The sequence below is a fragment of the Heloderma suspectum genome, chromosome 16, assembly GCF_057233095.1.
Source record: "Heloderma suspectum isolate Gila_16-S chromosome 16, 16-S_ref, whole genome shotgun sequence".
Lineage (NCBI taxonomy): Eukaryota > Metazoa > Chordata > Lepidosauria > Squamata > Helodermatidae > Heloderma > Heloderma suspectum.
Genome location: NC_139473.1, coordinates 7,359,117 through 7,378,246, shown reverse-complemented (window position 1 = coordinate 7,378,246; position 19,130 = coordinate 7,359,117). Strand labels below are relative to the sequence as shown.

Here is a 19,130-nt window from a genome sequence, read left to right as displayed (position 1 = left end):
ACAACTGAGAGAGATCGACTCCAGCCAGCAAATTCACCCAGGTTTCAGCGATACAAACCAGATCAGCCCATGATTAAGTCATGGATTATTGCGATCTTATTATGAACCGAATTGGGCATTCATTAACCCCACAGGGCTCAGGATAGGCAAGCGAACGAAGATAGCTACTTCCGGGCCTCTGCTTGTACCCAGACAGACAGCAGATACCCTAGCTTCTGACCAGTTTTCTGGCCTGCCCACTTTCTTTCCACGCTCCCCTTTATTGATAGCCCCTTTGCGCTGGCATTGGTCAAGCTTGATACATCACGACAGGAAACTGCGCAAATTCTACATCAGCTCCGCAGATGGGTTGGACTGCCACCATCATTCCCAGCCGGTGTGGCCGTCTTGAGGGGCCCAGATTGGGGGCTGTAAATGAAATCTGATGATTCCACACAAATGTGCAGCGTTGCATATGCTTGCAGCTGGCATCGCTTCCTTGGCACATGCAGACTGGCTGCACATGCCACTAAGAACAAATGGGTACATCTGTCCCAATGTACACGGTTTCTTATGCCTAAGTACCTTGTGTGTGTTAATTCTGGACCAGCTATAGCAGCCACCAGGATCTCCTTGTCTGATGAATGAGCAAAGGCTTACTCTGCAATCCTATACACACTTACCCGGGAGTAAGTCCCATTGAGCATAATGAGACTTACTTCTGGCTAACCATGCACGGGATTGCACCAATGAAGAAATCACCTACATAGATCCAAAACGCAGAGAAAGCTTAGGAGACGTCATGCACTGTATTTTTTCTACAAAATGGTAAGGATTATGCCAAAGATACAGTTCGGGAGAAATTACATACCTCACCAACAGCATACGAAGTGCTAACAACTTTACGGCAGCCACCTCCACCAGCCAGGAACGGTTATGCGCTTAATTATGGACAATATAACAGACCGTAATTGTTAGTCTCACTCATTCAGTATTGAATGACTTACTTTATTACATAGCTTGGAAAATGGCAGATTATCCCATAATGACTTTTGTGGGCCATGATTCCACGGCGAACTGCTCATTGTTAAGGTGGCGACATCACAAATAGGAGCCAATCAGGCGTCCCTTCCTACGTGACTTGCATGTCAGAACCCCATTGGTTGAAATGGTTTTTATCTTCCTAGGCAATGGTAACCGTAATCCAGCTAATGACGGCGAATGGGCCGCTTCCAGAATCTCAAACAGAATCAACCATGGCAGCCTCCAAATTTCACATTAGCCATGATCCATTGCAAACGTGCAGTTCAATAGGGGTCCAATGCTCTCTGTTGGGTTGTAGGACACTACTGTTGAGGGTTCGGCGCTACTATTACTTGTCACCAAGCAATGTAATTCAACGGTCATACAGTGAGCACTTGCAATGCATTGCAAAAACAACTCGAACAAAAAATAAACACTTTTATTTCCTCACAGGCTTTGAGGTAGTTTATTCACAAAAATGACAATCATCTTTGAGTTCACTGGACACCTGATTCTTTTAGGGTACAATGCTATGCTTGTTTAGACAGAAAAGAGGTCCTACAACTCCCAATGAAAAGCTCTTGTCATTGTCCAATGGGAATCATAGCTGGCTAGGGAATGCTGGGAGTTGTAGGACTTTTTTGTCTAAGCATGCATAGGGCTTTTCTTCCCCCACTCACCCACCCAGTTACATGCATCAGTTTTATAGCACTGCAAGAGATTAATGTGACCCTTCCCATCGCAGGCTTTATTTTGAAAACATTCCTTTGCATTTCTCTGTGTATTCATGCATATTAAATTACGTAAGAATTTTATTCAAAGACTTACACATGCAGTTTGGGGCCAGTACTAAGTGCCTACCAGAACAGCTGAACAGAAGCCAGAAAGTAAAGAGATCTTGGCAGCACAGGCTAAACCTTGCCCAACACTGAAAATTAGTACGACCACTGTCTGGGATGGCGGATAGATCTTCCCTCTGTCTCATTGATCACGTCAAGATCACATCACTCCAGTGCTGAAGGAGTTGCACTGGTTACCAGTTGTTTTCCGGGCCAAATTCAAGGTGTTGGTTTTGACCTTTAAAACCCTATATGGTTCCGGCCCAGCCTATCTGAAGGAGCGCCTCCAGCAGCACCAGACAGGCCGCTTAACAAGATCAGCCTCGGATGGCCTCCTCTCTGTCCCATCAGCCAGGACAGCTAGACTGGTGGGGACGAGGGAGAGGGCCTTTTCTGTGGTGGCCCCCACTCTGTGGAACTCCCTCCCTAGGGAACTCCGTCATGCCCCCTCTTTAATGAGCTTCCGTCGTGCATTAAAAACGCTGTTGTTCAGGCGGGCATTTGGGGTGGGTTAGCGTATTTTAGAAAATGTTTTTATTGTAGAATTTTATTGTTTTAAACTGTTTTTATTGTATGTTGTACATCGCCCAGAGTGGCTGGGTGACCAGCCAGATGGGCGATTAATAAATTTAATAAATAAATAAATAAAAATTGATGTTTCAGACTGCAGCCCTTTTCATTGTCCAATAAGAATCAATTACTTCATTTCTGAGGAAAAATTAAAGGAGCCACATTTAGAGAAAGAGCAGGGTGGGGGAAGCTTTCCTCAACATGCAAGACATTATCAAGCAATTCTGTGCCCTTCCCTCAGGGATGTTCAGTGCCGGATTTAGGAACAACCCAAGTAGGCCATGGCTTAGGGCTTCATATTATGAGGGGCCTCTGAAAATACGTTAGAGATAACTAAGATGCATTATAATTGAAATTGCTTCAGCTTAAATATGTTGGAAAGTCTGGTGTAACTTACAGCAGAGTTACTTTATATGGAGAAAGTGTGGCAACACAGCATTTAGTTTTGGAGGCATTAAGCACAGACTACAGCCAGTTTAAAAGAAGTTCAAACCAACTTTGAGAGCAATCCTATGTCCCCTAGACAGTGTCTGGGGCAGATAGGATTTTTCTGTTTCCGAGCTCCGAGCTCGTAGACAGGAAACTGTGCTCCCCCCACCCTTGCCAGGGCGGAGAGAACCGTGGCAGCTGCCTCTCCGTGCCTGTCCATGCTCGTAACATGGAGCACGGACAGGGCAAAAAGGGGGCGTTCCCAGGGGAGGGGAGGAGATCGTGGAAGCTGTTTTAGGCAGCTTCCTATGCAGTCTCCAGCCCCATGCCTGCCCCCTCCCTGAAGCTGCACTTAGACTTCCAAAATCAGGTGTCTAAGGCAAACTACAGGGCAGCAAGCACACAAAAGGAATCCTCTCCTCTGTGCTTCAGTCGCCTTGCATCGGATAAGTGGTCACCTCCAACTTCAGAGGAAGTCTGCTGAGACAGACGAGCAGGATTGTGCCCTTACTTTATTAGTGCTCTTAAACACATCTTCAGAGAAGCCTGTCTAACACTAACTACAACCAAGCCCTAACGCTGGGTGGTACCCTTTCTATTATAATGTAATACACTTTCTTCTCTTTATTTTTATGGTATGGGGCCTCTGAATCTTGACATGGCTTAGGGTCTCATCATGTCTTAATCCGAGCCTGGGAATGTTGAACCTCTTTCAGCCAAAGGGCTGGATTCAGTTTCAGAGAAGCTCTCAAGGACCACATTCCAGCGGTGGGCAGGGCCACAGACAAAAGGGGCAGGGCCAAAATGCCAAAAAATGCCAGCATTTGTTAACCTAAAGCTCTTACGGCCAGTACCTAAGCCTTAGGAGAGGCACTTCAACCTTTTAGAAGGGGAAAATTAGGCACAGAAGCTGGGAAACTACCAATCAGCAGTAAGGTTAAAAGGGGTGGGGGTAGAGGAAAGGGGCGTGGCCATCTGGGACACCTTGGATGGCCGGATCGGGCCCTCAGCCATGAGGGTCAACACTCCTGCTTAACCTCAATGGTCTTTCTTGACACGTTGGGCATTCAGTGTGTGCAGACTGCCTATAGGAAGCCCAGTGTGACAAAGGCTTCAAGTATATGATTGAAGTTGGATCTTTGGTTCCAGTCCTGCAATTATTTTTAAATGCATCACACTTACTGATATGACATTACCTTGAGTTTAAATGGCCCCAGTTCCCCAGTTTCAGAAATGGATCCTTAAATAACAAAGTGCAAAAAGATCCCAGTCCTACCAATATATACATACAGAGCCTCAGGAAATCCACTGGGCCTTAGAGTTCCTCAGAGTCAATACTTTTTATGATACAACTTCAATAAATTACCACCACTTCAAAATGATACTTTTCACTTGCAATATATACATAACCAAACAGTTCGTAAACATATACAAGTGCAGAATAAACATGGCCGAAAGTGTGTTGCTGTGAATCGTGTCAACCAACATGTTCACCAGACCGGTTAAAACGTTTGCTAGCAAGAAATACAAGAGCTGATTTTTGTTAACAGCACTGATCATGCACACACTCTGAGGTTTTGTTTTGCTATCCCGGGACTCGAAATCGCGCTTTTTATTTGTTGGCAACGGTTGCGCAAAATTCCAGCTGCAAGGAATGTTCGCCCCATCCACGAGAAGCTTTGCGAACACCAGAATGAGATCAGCCACTAAAAAGCAACTAAAGAGTGACAGGCAGTGAGCAACAACCCACACGCAAAAAGAGAGATTCCCCATCCGTCGGGATACAGGGTCAACATAGGTCTGAGTTATGTGCAAACATATAAAGAGGAGGAAAATGGCCAAGAGAAAGGAAGCGATGACTCCGAACCACTCTCTCACTGTGCTTTTCTTCTTTAATAAATACAAGCCGACTTGCATGCTAGCCATGTAGACAGCAAGGTAGCCGACGACAGAAAAGATGCCTTCCCTGTTAGCATTGAAGAACCCAACCCTTGAATCTTGGCCGTCGCTCCCATACAAGATAAATGTCTTCAGAGGCGTAAAGTCGAGAAAACATTCATAAGACACAGCAAGCGTCACTGCAACAATCCATGCCTTGCGCACAGGGAACACAGTCAAAAGCAGTGATGCGGCTATGCGTACGGCGGCCAAAGTGAAGAAAAAGTTCCAGTGCACGCCATATTCAGACACATGTTCATGGTAGTCCACGGCCTTGACACTCACCAGACGCCCAACGCCGAGGAGGACCAAAGGCCAAACAGCAAAGAATTGTCTGGCAAGATAAAAGAACTTGCGCTGCACTGCTCCAGGTTTCAGCCGCACCTCTGGACAAACCACAGCATTGCCGAAAACAAACGTCCCAACTCCAAAATCCATCACTCCTGTTCCGTACGTCTCCGTTTTGGCATACCGGCGGGGGTACTGTGGGAAATCCACGGCCAAAATGCTGATGGACGTCAACACGTTGACAAACACTCGGAACACCGTTATTGAGGGAATGTAGTCCGGAGCCAAGCTTGTCCTCAGGAACTCACTCAGGATTTGCTTGAGCGGCACATTGGTGTAGTTTGTCCTCCTGCTGTAGATGAGAGAAACCAAGCCGGCACAGGACGCCATAATGGAAAGTATCACCAAAGGGAGAATGGGAGCCAAGACTGTACAGGAGAGCACCGCGGGGATGACTAAAACAGCAAAGTCTAGAAGAAAATGGCCGCTCAGTGAACATAAAGGTCTCCCATGGTGGAGGAAATACAAGGTCAACAGAAGGCCCCTGGAGAGTAGACATAATGGTGCGATGGGTAAACCGATGGAGATCTCAAGCAACGTAGTTCCATTCAGGTTACTTATGAAGTCTTCTTTTACCACCTGTTGTGACATTTTTCTGCCTCTGTGACCTTATGTATTTTTTTTTAAAAAAGAAGGAAGAAGCAGAGTTAGCGGCACATCCCCACTTTTCTGAGCCACGGAGGATCACGTCCTGATTAAGGACCCTCCAGCCTGGTTGCAACACCTCTGTTGACCCTGAAGGATGAAGAGCTATTTACTTGCTGGGTGACACATTTGTGCTGGGGTCTTGGCCTGGTGTCAAGGAAGGAGGTGGGTTGCTTAGCAACAGCATCCTTCCCCCCTACCCCAATCCAGCAAAAAGGCTGGTTGGTCCAGGGCAGAAAGCATAAGAAAGAGCAAGGAGAAGGATGGTACTGGCAAGATGGATTCTGAATCAAGAAGCGACTAGGTCCTCGAAAGCACAGGAAAAGTCAAGAAGGTGCAACTAAAATGATCGAAGGGATGGAGCAACTTAAGGCACAGTCCTATGCATGTTTAGACAGAGAAAAGGCCTGCAATTCTCAGCATGCCCCAGGCTATGCTGGCTGGGGAATGGTGGAGGCCTTTTCTCTGTCTAAACATGCATAGGATTGCACCCTTATTGAATTTTGAATCTCTGCATTGCTGCTAAGTTTTATTTTGGTTTTACTTTTATACTGTAGTTTTAAACTTTTAAATTTTATATTGCATTTTATACTGCGTTTTGTGGCTTTGGTTGTTGTGAACCACCCACAGAGCTTCAGGTTTGGGGTGGTATAGAAATGTGTAAGTAAATAAATAAACTCCCCTATGAGGAAAGGTTACAACATCTGGGACTGTTTAGCTTAGACGAAAGGCGAGCAAGAGGCGACATGATAGAGGTGCACAAAATTATGGCTGGTGTGGAGAAAGTGGATAAGGAGACATTTTTCTCCCTCTCTCATCATACTAGAACCCAATGGGGTCCTCCCATGAAGCTGATGGGTGGGAGATTCAGGACAGACAAAAGGAAGGACTTCACACAGTGCAGAGTTAAACTATGGAATTCGCTACCACAAGATGGAGTGATGGCCACCAGTTTGGGTGGCTTTAAAAGGGGATTGGACAAATTCATGGGGGATAAGGCTATCAATGGCTACCAGTCCTGATGGCCATATGCTACCTCTAGTATCAGAGGAAATACACCAATGTACAGCAGTACAGAGCAGCCACCCCAAAGAAGCTTACCTGATGTCATATTTTTGATCTTCAAGGCATGAAAGCTTCACCCAAGCCTTTTTAAAAACATGTCTGCTAGTCTTGATGGTTATATGCTCCCTCAAATATTGGAGGCAGCATGCCTATGTTCACACCAGGTGCTGGGGAACATGGGTGGGAGGGTGCTGTTGCATTCATGTCCTACTTGTGGGTTCCTGGTCGACAGCTGGCTGGCCACTGTGTGAACAGAATGCTGGACTAGACAGATCAGCTTGGTCTGACCCAGCAGGGCTCTTCTTTTGTTATGTGCAGCGGTCGCAGGGTACAAATCAAGAAACGTTGATGGGAGCGACCCTCAGTTGCAGGACACCTGCTTTGCAGGCAGAAGGTCCCAGCTTCAATCCTCAGCACGGATCAGGTAGCAAGTGATCAGACAGACCCTTCTCTACCTGGGACTGTAGGGACCCTCTGCCGGCCAGAACAGAAAATACTCGCTAGATGGTCATATAGACTGCCCTGGTATACAGCAGCTTCCTATGTTCCCATGAGGGGGGCTGCCATTTTTGCTGATCATGACGGGGCAAAGTATTCACAGGCTCTGTGCAGCCTGTGCTGTGTATTTTAACTGTTACGTTTACAAATATATGCAACACACGCGACAAATTAGCATATTTACCTGGATCACTGGCAAGGTGGACTGGATGATTCTGTTCAGCATCTGCTTTTATTTAGGCACCCAAGAAAACATCTGAAGAGGGGGATATTTCACAAATCACATCAAGCATACTTCACAGTTTCCACTCATAGAAATCATGGCAGTGAAGTTATTTCGATTAATTTAAGCAGCAGTAAAATTATTCCCATTAATTTCATCAGCACCAACATGCCATGTATAGAGGATCATAAGCTACAAGACCCTGCCCCAAAGATCTTACAGCCTTGATGTTAACTCTGGGAGGCAGATACAATAAGTCTAAGACTGTATGCACACTTACCTGGGAGTAAGCTCCATTGAACACAATGGGGCTTACTTCTGAGTAGTCACAGGATTGTTCTACAAGGATATTTCATGTTGTGGGGAAGAAAACAACGGCCAAGGGTTTCTAAGGCCTGCAACAATTCAATCGCCACCTTTGTTTCCCCCCCCCCCTAGAAACTTTTATGCCACATACATCTTTGGACTGGACAAGTTTCAGCTCGTCAGGGAGAGGTGCCTCTGAATAAGGAACTACAGGACAGCATCTAACCACACCCCGCCTCCTAGTACTGCAAGATCCTTTTGGAACTGCGTGTAAGATGTCACCCTTGTTTAATTGCCACTTTGATGGACTACATGCTGGTAGCTAAACCAGCTTATAGATGGTGCCAATCCTCAGTCTCTAGTTTTTGCTCTCCCTCTTTCCAAGGCTGCAAGCCATTCAGACACAGACACCCGTGTCTATGAACAACTGCAGTCAGACAACTTGTTGGCAACTTGTAGCCCTCCAGACGTTGGGCCTACAACTCCCATCAGCCCTAGCCAGCATAGCTGATGCTGAGGGATCATGGGACTTGTAGGCCAAAACATCTGGAGGACCCTAAGTTGCCCACCCCTGCCCTAAACTTCAGGATAGGGTGGGCTATACATTTTTCAAACACTTGTTTTTATTTCAGAATTGAGAAGAACATCAGGCCAAGGATCCATCTAGTCCAGCATTCTGCTCACACAGCAGCCAACCAGCTGCCCACAGGAAGCCCACAAGTAGGACACAAGGGCAACAGCACCCTCCCGCCCATGTTCCCCAGCAACTGGTGTACCTGGCATCCTGCCTCTGATACGGGAGGTAGGTAGCATAGAGCCATCAGGACTAGTAGCCATCGACAGCCTTCTCCTCCAGGAATTTGTCCAATCCCCTTTTAAAGCCATCCAATTTGGTGGCCATCACAACATCTTGGGGAAGTGAATTCCATAGTTTAACTGTGCGCTCTGTGAAGATATCCTTCCTTTTATCTGTCAGGGATGCTGTGACTCGGATTCCTGCATTGAGCAGGGGGTTGGACTTGATGGTCTTATAGGCCCCTTCCAACCCTACTATTCTATGATTCTATCTGCCCTGAATCTCCCACCCACCGGCTTTGTGGGATGACCTCATTGGGTTCTAGTATTATGGGAGAGGGAGAAACATGTCTCCCTATCCACTTTCTCCACACCATGCATCATTTTGTACGCCTCTGTCATGTCTCCCCTCACTTGCTTTTTTCCCAGGCTAAAATAATTTGCAGTGTTGCATGTTTATAAACAGAAATTCCAGTACATACTAAATAGGGCAGCATTTCCCAATCTGGAGCCCTCTGGCTAAGGACATTGGGAGTTGTAGTCCAACACCCCTGGAGAATACCAGGTTAGGGATGGCTGAAATAGGGAAATGTACCAATAGGTGAAATGCCATATATGAGCACTCACCCCAAACCCTGAACAAAAACTACCTACCACTGCAACCCTATACATGTCTGCTCAGAAGTAAACCTCACTGAATTCAGTGGGACTTACTCTCAGGTAAACGTGCATAGGATTGCAGCCTAAGCCATATATATGTGATCAACAACTCCCACCCCAAAGCCCTTGTACACATACCCTTCTATGAAGTTTTGCTTTCTTTTATATATGTAAAACAAATGGGGGAAATCATTTAATTAAACAGTATAAATATATTTTTTTAAAAGAATGCCGTTGTATAGTCATGGAAGTCTCTCTCTTAAAGTGATGGGGGTGAAATTCTTTTGGTTCGCATGTTCATACAAACCTATCTAATTTGCACTTCCCAAACAAATATGCACACCGGAACACAATTTTCCTTCGCTTTTTGCAGTTCTCCCAATTTTGGGACGCAAAAAATGCATGCAAAAATACATACATTAGGGGAAATTACATGCAAAATCGCACCCACTACAACTCCCATTATCTCCATACAATATGGCCAATGGCCTAAGAACATCCCATCATCCCCAGACAGCATGGTTTAAGCACTTGGATGTTTCTTCTGTCTAAACTTGCATAAGATTGCACCCTTATTGTGCAATCCTATATGTGACTACTCAGAAGTAAGTCCTATTGAGTTCTATGGAGCTCACTTCTATGTAGGATTGCAGCCTTATAGGAACTGGAAAAACGTGTATCTAGAAAGGTTTTGGAAGTAATTACCTGTATTAGTCAATATACAGAGGTTAACTTTTTTTTTTTAAAAAGGATTGCAGGATTTGTATGGTTTGGTTAGATCAAAATATTCTTACCATAAAAGGTGCTGTCTACGGCAAAGGATCCAATTTGCTCTTCCTTTGAGAAAATAAGTTTAATTTGAAACCCAGATCTAGGTTTCTTCCTTTGCTCTGTTCATCCTTTTACTTCCTGTAGGCACAGTCCCCTGCGAAAGAAGAAGAAAGTAAATAAGGAACTTGTTTCATGATGCCATTTTCATCAGCGAGCAGCCTACCAAACCACATCGCCCGATTCATCAAACTGCTTAAGCGATGCCTTCTTCACGTTAATTATACAGATTACTAAGGGCACCAAAAAGATATTTAAAAAAATAGAATTGCATCCTGATCCTGTGCATGTTTACTCTTAAGGAAGTGCCACCAAGTGCAAGTGTTAGAAAGCGGAGATTCTTGTGACACCTTAAAGAGATTGATGCTGCAATCCTGTACTCACTTACCTGGGAGTAAGCCCCATTGCACTCATTGGGACTTACTTTTGAGTAGACATGTATGGGATTGCATTATTATTGTGGTAGACGCTTCCATATACCTGTCAGCTTTTAGGACACCACAAAACCCTTTGCAGGGTGGCTTTTGCTTTGTTATTTTTCTATTAGATCAGTCTTCTCCAACCTGGCACCCTCCAGATGTCTTGACTACAACCCCCATTATCCACAGCCAGTGTGACAATGTTCAGGAATGATGGGAGCTGTAGTCCCAAACATCTGGAAGCCACCAAGAAGGTTAGCGCTTAAGTGGATGCAAAATGACCCTTCACAGCAGTCATGATTGGTAGTTTAAAGGTGCAATGCTATGTATATGAATGCTGAGAGCTGTAGTACTTTTTTCTGTCTAAACACGCATAGGATTGCACCCCATGTCTTGTTTGGTGAACGGCCCAGACAGCTGCAGCTATTGGACAGTTGTTGTTGCTGTTCAGTCATGTCCGACTCTTCGTGACCCTATAGACCAGAGCACGCCAAGGCCTTCCTGTCCTCCACTCTCTCCCAGAGTGTGCTCAAGTTCATACTCATTGCATCGGTGATCCTATCTAGCCATCTCATCTGTAATAAAAATCTTAGCATTCCTGAGTAAACACCTGTAGCGTAGTGGGACAGAAACCATTGTTTCTAATTAGACCAAAATGAACAGAATTGAACTTTTTGATAAATTGCACTTCAACAGTTTCACCTTGGCATTTCCCAAGTTTTTGTTCCAGTTTGGCTACCTTAGGATCAGTCAACAGAGCGATTGTTTGAAATGCCCTCCTACTGGTTTCTGAAAGTTGCCATTTTTGTGCATTTTATCATTTTTAAAACTGATTTTTGTAAAACACCTAGGGAGCTTAGCTTAGACATCTATCAAACAAATATAACAAACTCATGATTTTGCATACATTCGCAAAGATGTCTTACAGAAGAAAGACGTCTCTGTCCTCACCTGGCATAATTCATAAAACTCTTATCAAGGCGTTCATATGGGATCACATTGATTTACATAGCAGAGATTTGCATTGCTAAGCGACACAGATTCCCGGTGGAGAGAGACAGAGAGACCATCCATCCATCGCTTGTTTGCCACCTAACCCTGCCTAGCCAGCCAATCCCAACTCCCGCTTTAAATCCGCAACAACTCAAAGCTACCACGTGGAGCTACACATAGCCACCTCGGATCTCAGCTGCCGGGTGCCGTCCTGGATGTTTATCTCGGGTAACAGATTCTCTGCAAGTTATATATATATATACACACACACACACTTAAAAGGGTTTTTCTAACCCGGCCCTGCCCTTAGCGTGCTAGTTTTCTACGTGCAAGGACTGCTGCTGTTTTTAGTGCAAGGGAGCAGTCAAGTATTTGATTCCACGCCGTGAACTGGGGCAGCGCCTTCCACCAGCTGTTCCTAATGGAGCCGCGCGGTTCATTTCATTTCATTTATACCAGGTGGTTTCGACCCGGTGCGCGCGCGCGTGTCCCCTTTGCCGTCCATCCCCACCTCGTTCCGCATCGGAGCGGGACTGAAGCCGCGATCCCACGCACCTATTCTCTGGAGTAAACCCGCTGGACTCCAGCGGGGCTTACTCCCGAGCAAGCAGGAAAGGCCGTGACCCATCCCACGAGCCTTTCTTCGGACGCAACTCGATGGGGGCTTGCTCCCGGGTCAAGACGCACAGGGCGGGGTTGCCGGGCTGCCTGCTGCGCACATTTTCTCCGCCCATTCAACTCAGCGGGGCTTGCTCCCGAGGAAGCATGGAAGCCTGCGATCCCGCGCGCGCTGCCCTGGACGCTAGCCCCCCCCCCCCATCAACACCGGCGGGGCTTGCTCCCGAGGAAGCACGCGGGGCGCGACCCCAGCACGCGTCCGCTCGGTCGCTATTGCGCCGGGCTCGGCGGGGCGCGCCGCTGCATCCCGGCGCGGGGACGCCCAAGTCTTCCCGATTCGAATTCAGGTGCCTCCGCCTCCTCCTGCGGCAGCTCCGCCTCTGCCAGGGGCTGAGCGCCCGTCCTCAGCCTCTCCTTCCCGGCTGGCTCCGGAGGACGTTTCCTTTCGCTCCTCCGCGCCCCGCTCGAGCCTCAACATCTATGGAGCAGGTAGGGCTGATTAGCCAATTATCACTCCTAACTCCTTGCCTCTCCCTATAAATGTAGCTACATCTCCTCCCCTCCACGCTGAGCCCCGGCACCTATTCCCCCACCCACCCGCCTGCCTACACCCTTAGATTCTGGAGCCCTTCGACCGATCTCGAAAGGAACGAGGCAAGAGTTCTCCTGAGCGTGCGCAAAGTTCCTTCCCATTCCCGCCGGAGAAACACGGGTGGGGGGAACTTTGCGAAAGCAAGGGTTGGAGAAAGCAGCGGTTGGGAGCGAAAGGCCCGCTTTCGCCGGAGCCTGGCACATCTGCGTGCGTCGCGGCTCTCCAGATGTTTTGCCCTACGACTCCCATCAGCCCAAGCCAGCATAGCCAGTGCTGAGGCACGATGGGAGTTGCGGGCCAAAAGAGCTAGAAGGTCGCTAGTTGCCTGGTTAAGTCTGTAAGCGATGGAACTTAACTCCCGGATAAGCGTGGCTGAAATAAAAACCTTAGATGGGAAATAAAAACAGCAGCGGAGCATTTGTAGTTTCCCCCACTGGCGATCAGAAACCTCTACTCAGGGTGCAATCCTGTGCATATATAGACGGGGGGGGGGGGGGCGAAAGCCCTACAACTTGCAGCGTTCCTTGCTGGGAGTTGTAGGCCTGTTTTTCTACATCCATGGAAAGACTATTTTGAGCTCACCAAACCTACAAGTCCTGCTCCTTTTAAAAAGTTAACCTCCGTATATTGACTGAGGGTGCAATCCTATGCATGTTTTGACAGACAAAGGCCTTACAACTCTAAACATGAATGGCGTTGTGCCCTAATACCAGCAATTACTTCAAAAGCCCTTCCAGGTATACATTTTCCAAATTCCTATAAAGCTGCAGTCCTACATAGGAGTAAGCCCTGTTGAACTCAGCAGGACTTATTGCTGAGTAGACACATATAGGATTGCACATGAAAGCACAATCATATGCATGTCTGGATAAAAAGTCCTACAGTTCCCATCATGCCCCAGCCAGCAGGGAGAAGAGGGTTAAAACCATGCAGGAGCTTTGTAAACAAATTATTATTACTGTACTGTTACCGATACAAATATATCTACCTCACTCTTCAAGCAAGCGCCCAGCAATGGCTTACCACACACAAATCAAAATGGAGGCAGAAGGTAGATTTGCAGATTTTTTGGACTCCAACTCCCAGATGCCCCTGCCAGCATGGCCAATGCTCAGGAATGCTGGGAGTTGAAGTCAAAAAACATCAGGAGATCTGCTTTCTGCCCACCCTGAGTTAAAGCATAAGAAGCAACATACTAAAAGCAGCAAAATTCTGGTGTTATATGTGCATGGCCAAGCGCCCCGCTCACCATCCTGGCTGCAGCTTCCGGTCCACATGAAGCGCATTACAGCAATCTAACCCTAGCCAGCATAACCAGTGGTGAGGCATGATGGGAGTTGTAGGCCAAAACATCTGGAGGGCCGCAATGATGTTGAATCTCTGTATAGCCGATGCTAGGAGGAAAGCCCAGAATGGCTTGTCCCTGCTTGGTCACCTGGCTGCTAAAGCATACTCGCTAGTGGAGAGCGGCTTTTATACACAACTGGTTTATATGGAAAAATACTGCTGATTTCGGTGGGGCCTGCTTGCACGCTTCAGAGCATGACCTGAATGAAAAGTGGGGGAAGAAAGTGGACCTCAGACCTCCTTTTTCTTCAAAACTGGGGCTTTCTTATTTTAGATAGCTCCGACCCCCAGTTCGCAAAATCGAGAGAGAGGCCATTCTCCTGATTTCTGTTTTATTTCTTAAGATTTTTTTTTAATTGCACTTTTTTTTTACCTGGGAGGCTGGCATACTGCAAAGCAAAGTGCTGCCTTCCAGCACTATCTTTACTTGGGTTCAGAAGAGAGGTTTTGTGTTTTGGAACTCCCCACCCACCACCCCCACACACTTAATATCTTGGGCAAGTTACTTTTGTTTTAGTCTCTCCAGTTTGCCCTCTTCAAATGACTGTTTTGTGACTGACCATGACAGCCATTTTAGGAATGGGTAAGCTGCCCCTGGGGCAGCCATTTTGTGGGAGTGCCCATGACACTTCCTCAAAATTCCAAATGTGCCCACCAACCCCAAAAGGTTGAACACCCCTGGTTTAGCATGTCATCCAAACAGGGGATTGTGGCTTGTTGCCTCCCTAGCAAGCCAGAATCTCAATCCAAGCTTTGCTCTTGGCTTACTTTTCCTGGCTTGTTTGGGAGCAAGAAGCCAGGATCCCTGGTTCGGATGGCATGCTAAACAAATAATTCTTGGTTTGTTTAGTGGCCATGCTTGCGGGGACGAGCAAAACAGGAGCAAACAGGCCATATGCCCCGGCATATAGCTTCTTCGTGACAAGCCGGGGTTCTCTGGGATTCTGGCTTATCTTTAAAGAGCTAGGCGGCACGCTTGATGGGAAAAGTGCCTTTTGGGGAGGGGGTTGAAGGGAGGGGCAGCACAATTTGGGCATTGTGTGAGTTGCAGGAATGGTGGGGGTGTCCTTTAAAATATTGTTGTGGAGCATCAAACCAGCTCTCAGTTAACATGCTGCGGATGCTTTGCCCTTTGGTTGGGTGGATCAGATACTTTTCTGTTACCTACAGACTGGGCTCTGCAGATTTTGAAACCGGTCCCATTTTGGGCAGGCCCTTGCATGGGTCAGGGAGGGAGGAGAGGGGATGTCTGGCTACTGAACTGGATGAACATTTGAGGGCCTTTGGACTGAAGTTTATTGACAAAAAAAGAGACCAGGGTGCCCTGAGTAAGCTAAACTGTCATTCTAACATGAATGTGTTGCGGCCCTTTCATTTTAAAGAGCGATTGTTTTGCTGGATCGGGTCAAAATCCCAGCACTTTCACAGGTAGACGGCCTCTCTCCCTGGTGCTTTGTTCCATTTGCTAGTGTGGCTAAAAGCCATTGAAAGACCCTATCCCCCACAAACCAATCTAATGCCTTTTTTTCTAAGCCCTGTAAGGCAGACTTCCCCAACCTGGTGCCCTCCAGGTGTTTTGGACTACAACTCCCATCTGTCCCAGCCAGTGGTCTACTAAGGCAATTTGGATGCTCTCTTAAATCCTGGAGAACTATCGTACCTTCGCCCTGTACGTACAGTCTCAACAGTGAGACTCAAAAGCCCTGTTGAACTTCCTTCAGCCCAAGGGACAAATTTAATTTTTGAGAAGCTCTCTAGGGCTGCGTTCCAGTGGTTTTTAAATTACGCAAAAGTAGGGAAACGATCAAATGATTAGTGGACAGTGGAAAGGGATGTAGCCATTGGGAAGGGGTGGGGATTAGGACCCCAGCTGGTTCTGCACCCCCGCCTCTCAGATGCTGCTGACAATGGTGGTGTGTTTGTTTCAAAGAAAGCCCCATTATAAACTGGCTTAAGAATAACAATAATAGTGTTCTTACGCGGCTCTAGACCACAATACCTGATGGAGGGCACGAACTGACCTGTACACTATGTTCATCATCTAAGGCCCTCCTCCAGGTACCTTCTCCAATCAAGGCTCGGAGGATGGCAGCAAGAGGTCCTTCTCGGTGGTAGCCCCCAATTTTGGCACGATCTCTCCAATGAGGCCTGCTTGGCGCCAACATTGTTATCCTTTCAGCGCCAAGTTAAAACTGGCTGCTTCTCTCCGGCATTTGGTGGTATATAATGAGCTTTTAATTAGGTCCTGGATTGTTTTTGGTTGATGGTTTTAAAATTGTTTTTAGGTATATTGTTGTATGTGTGCGTGCTGTCTGTTTATGTGTTTTTATGTAAATGGTTTTGCACTTTGTATGATGTATTTTTAATAGTTTTTAATTTCTGCGAACCTCCAAAAGGGCTACGGGGTGGTACGGAAATATAATTAATGAAGTGAAATGGTCCACAAATGTTGGCTTGGCTAACAAGCGAGCCATATTTGGGGTCTCCACCAGTACCCACAGAGGGATTGGGTGAGAGGTTGGGTCATCTCTTGCTTGTATGAGGTACAGAGGAGTAAGAAGTGAACTTACTTCTTGTGAATCGGACTCAAAGAGTGCTTATCAATGGGACCTTCTCAAACTGGGGAGAGGTAACGAGTGGGGTACCGCAGGACTCAGTCCTGGGCCCAGTGCTCTTCAACATTTTTATGAATGACTTGGAGGAGGAGGTGCAGGGAATGCTGATCAAATTTGCAGATGACACAAAATTGGGCGGGATAGCTAATACTTTGGAAGACAGAAACAAAATTCAAAGTGATCTGGATAGACTGGAGCACTGGGCAGAAAACAACAGAATGACATTTAATAGGGATAAATGCCAAGTTCTGCACCTAGGAAAAAGAAACCAAATGCACAGTTGCAAAATGGGGGATACGTGGCTCAAGAACACTACAAGCGAGAAGGATCTTGGAATTGTTGTTGATCACAAGCTGAATATGAGCCAACAATGTGATGTGGCTGCAAAAAAGGCAAATGCTCTTTTGGGCTGCATTAAAAGAAGCATGGCTTCCAAATCACATGAAGTACTAGTTCCCCTCTACTCAGCACTGGTTAGGCCTCATCTGGAGTACTGTGTCCAGTTCTGGGCACCACACTTTAAGGAGGATGCAGACAAGCTGGAGAGGGTTCAGAGGAGAGCAACAAAGATGATCAGGGGACTGGAAACAAAGCCCTATGAAGAGAAACTGAAAGAACTGGGCATGTTTAGCCTTGAGAAGAGACAACTGAGGGGAGATAGGATAGCGCTCTTCAAGTACTTGAAAGGTTGTCACAGAGAAGAAGGCCAGGATCTCTTCTTGATCATCCCAGAGTGCAGGTCACGGAATAATGGGCTCAAGTGACAGGAAGCCAGATTCCAGCTGAACATCAGGAAAAACCTCCTGACTGTTAGAGCACTACGACAATGGAACCAATGACCTAGGGAGGTGGCGGGCTTCCCACACTGGAGGCGTTCAAGACGAGGCTGGACAGCCACCTGTCAGGGATGCTCTGACTTGGATTCCTGCATTGAGCAGGGGGTTGGACTCAATGGCCTTGTAGGCCCCTTCCAACCCTACTATTCTATGATTCTGCTGTTTTTACCTGTTCGAAAACTGGTGGAAATGAGACTCCTGGGGAGTAGGGGTACGTTTGGTGGTGATCGGTGTACTTGCCCGCTCCCATGGTGAGCTGGCAAGAGGATTTGTGGACGTCGAGTAATAATTATACAGCCTTGTAAATCAACCCACAGAAGTGGCTAGCCTGCCAAAGAAAATTACTGGCCTTCTAAAAAGCTAGTAGCCATGTTTCCATGCCACCTCATCTTATATTATTGCTCAGTTTATGTCTTTACGATGGTGTGGGGGGAGTATCTTAATAAGTAGAATGATAGCTGGGGAAATTAAAAAGGCAGCAAGGCCCTGGCTGAGTCTAAAATTTGCTGGCTGCCATTTGCTGAGTTTACCAAAGCAGGATGAAACTGGCAGTCAGCTAGTGTCTGTCTGGGGTTTTTTTGCCCTTTGCATGTAACTTTCCACAGACCACGCCCGTGCAAAAATGTTCTGCTGTCATTTTCCCCGCAGGCTTTCCTCCGCTCCACTCCCCCAATCTGTTTACAACAGCCGGGAAACTTACATTTATGGCCAGAGAAAATCCACTTTGCTACCCTTAACATTCTGGGATGCCAAAAACGACGGCAGAGTAAATTTATAGTCTTGAAAACAGATATCTCTCTTAACTAGATTGGGTTGGTTAGGGACGTGTGTGCATGTATGGGTTTTTTTCCCAGTTCGGCACATAGCACATTGAAGTATCCAGTTGGCGCATAACATATTGGAGGAAGTATAGATGTATCCCCATTTTAAATGTGATTTTAATATTTTTTGTGAACCACTGAGGGATTTTATGATATTCAGCGATATATGTGTTACAAATAAAATAAATACATTAAAAAATAAAGTAAGGGCCATTCTGGGGGGGGGGGGGAATGGCAGCCAGCCAAGTGAGAGGAAGAGTGCCAGTGAATTTCCCCCCCCTGCCTCTGGAATTAGTCCTATCAGTGGACTTCTGCACGTTTGGTCTAGGTTTAATTCAGGCATCAAGCCAAACCATGGTTTGTACCAACCATAGTTTAGAACCTGAACCGTGGTTTGAGTTTACAAATGGGCAAATCATGGTTTTGGAGCTTCTGGTCTACTGTGTTTTCCACTATCTCACCATTCTGTTTCAGAAACTCACTCCCATATCCACAATACGGGATTTGGAAGTAGAGAAATGACCGCTATGGTTTGTCAGTTCAGATGCTCACACCAAGCTGTCATTAGCACAAGCCACTTCAAAGCGGAAAACAGAATCCGTGGTTTGTCAGGCAATTGCACGCAATGGTTTGGGCCAGGAGTGTTGAGCCTCTTGCCTGGAGAACAGTCGATCCAATATTCATTTCATTTCTATGCTGCCCAATCGTGGAAGCTCTCTGGGTGGTTCACAAAAACTAACACC

General features: G+C 46.6%; 2 protein-coding genes across 4 annotated transcripts in view; one reads left to right on the top strand and one right to left on the bottom strand.

Moving 5' to 3' along the window:
* Positions 1-1,425: 1,425 nt before the first annotated feature.
* On the bottom strand, positions 1,426-12,554 carry PIGW (phosphatidylinositol glycan anchor biosynthesis class W). 2 transcript variants are annotated; one of them, XM_084822697.1, is made up of 4 exons: positions 12,114-12,554; positions 10,113-10,243; positions 7,519-7,590; positions 1,426-5,734 (listed from the first exon to the last, which is right to left on the bottom strand). In XM_084822697.1, exon 4 carries the CDS (start codon positions 5,715-5,717, stop codon positions 4,203-4,205), a length of 1,515 nt encoding a protein of 504 aa, XP_084678823.1. In that variant the 5' UTR covers positions 5,718-5,734; positions 7,519-7,590; positions 10,113-10,243; positions 12,114-12,554; the 3' UTR covers positions 1,426-4,202. The 2 variants fall into 2 exon arrangements, with proteins under 2 accessions (XP_084678823.1, XP_084678824.1); XM_084822698.1 differs by lacking the exon at positions 12,114-12,554 and adding an exon at positions 11,517-11,669.
* MYO19 (myosin XIX) overlaps positions 12,539-19,130 on the top strand; it is a 46,338-nt gene continuing 39,746 nt past the window's right edge. The window contains exon 1 of one of the 2 annotated variants that reach the window (XM_084822692.1): positions 12,539-12,665. In XM_084822692.1, the coding sequence (XP_084678818.1) occupies positions 12,657-12,665 (9 nt within the window). In that variant the 5' untranslated portion in view covers positions 12,539-12,656. The remainder of the gene's footprint in view (positions 12,666-19,130) is intronic. The other variant, XM_084822691.1, reaches the window with a different exon arrangement.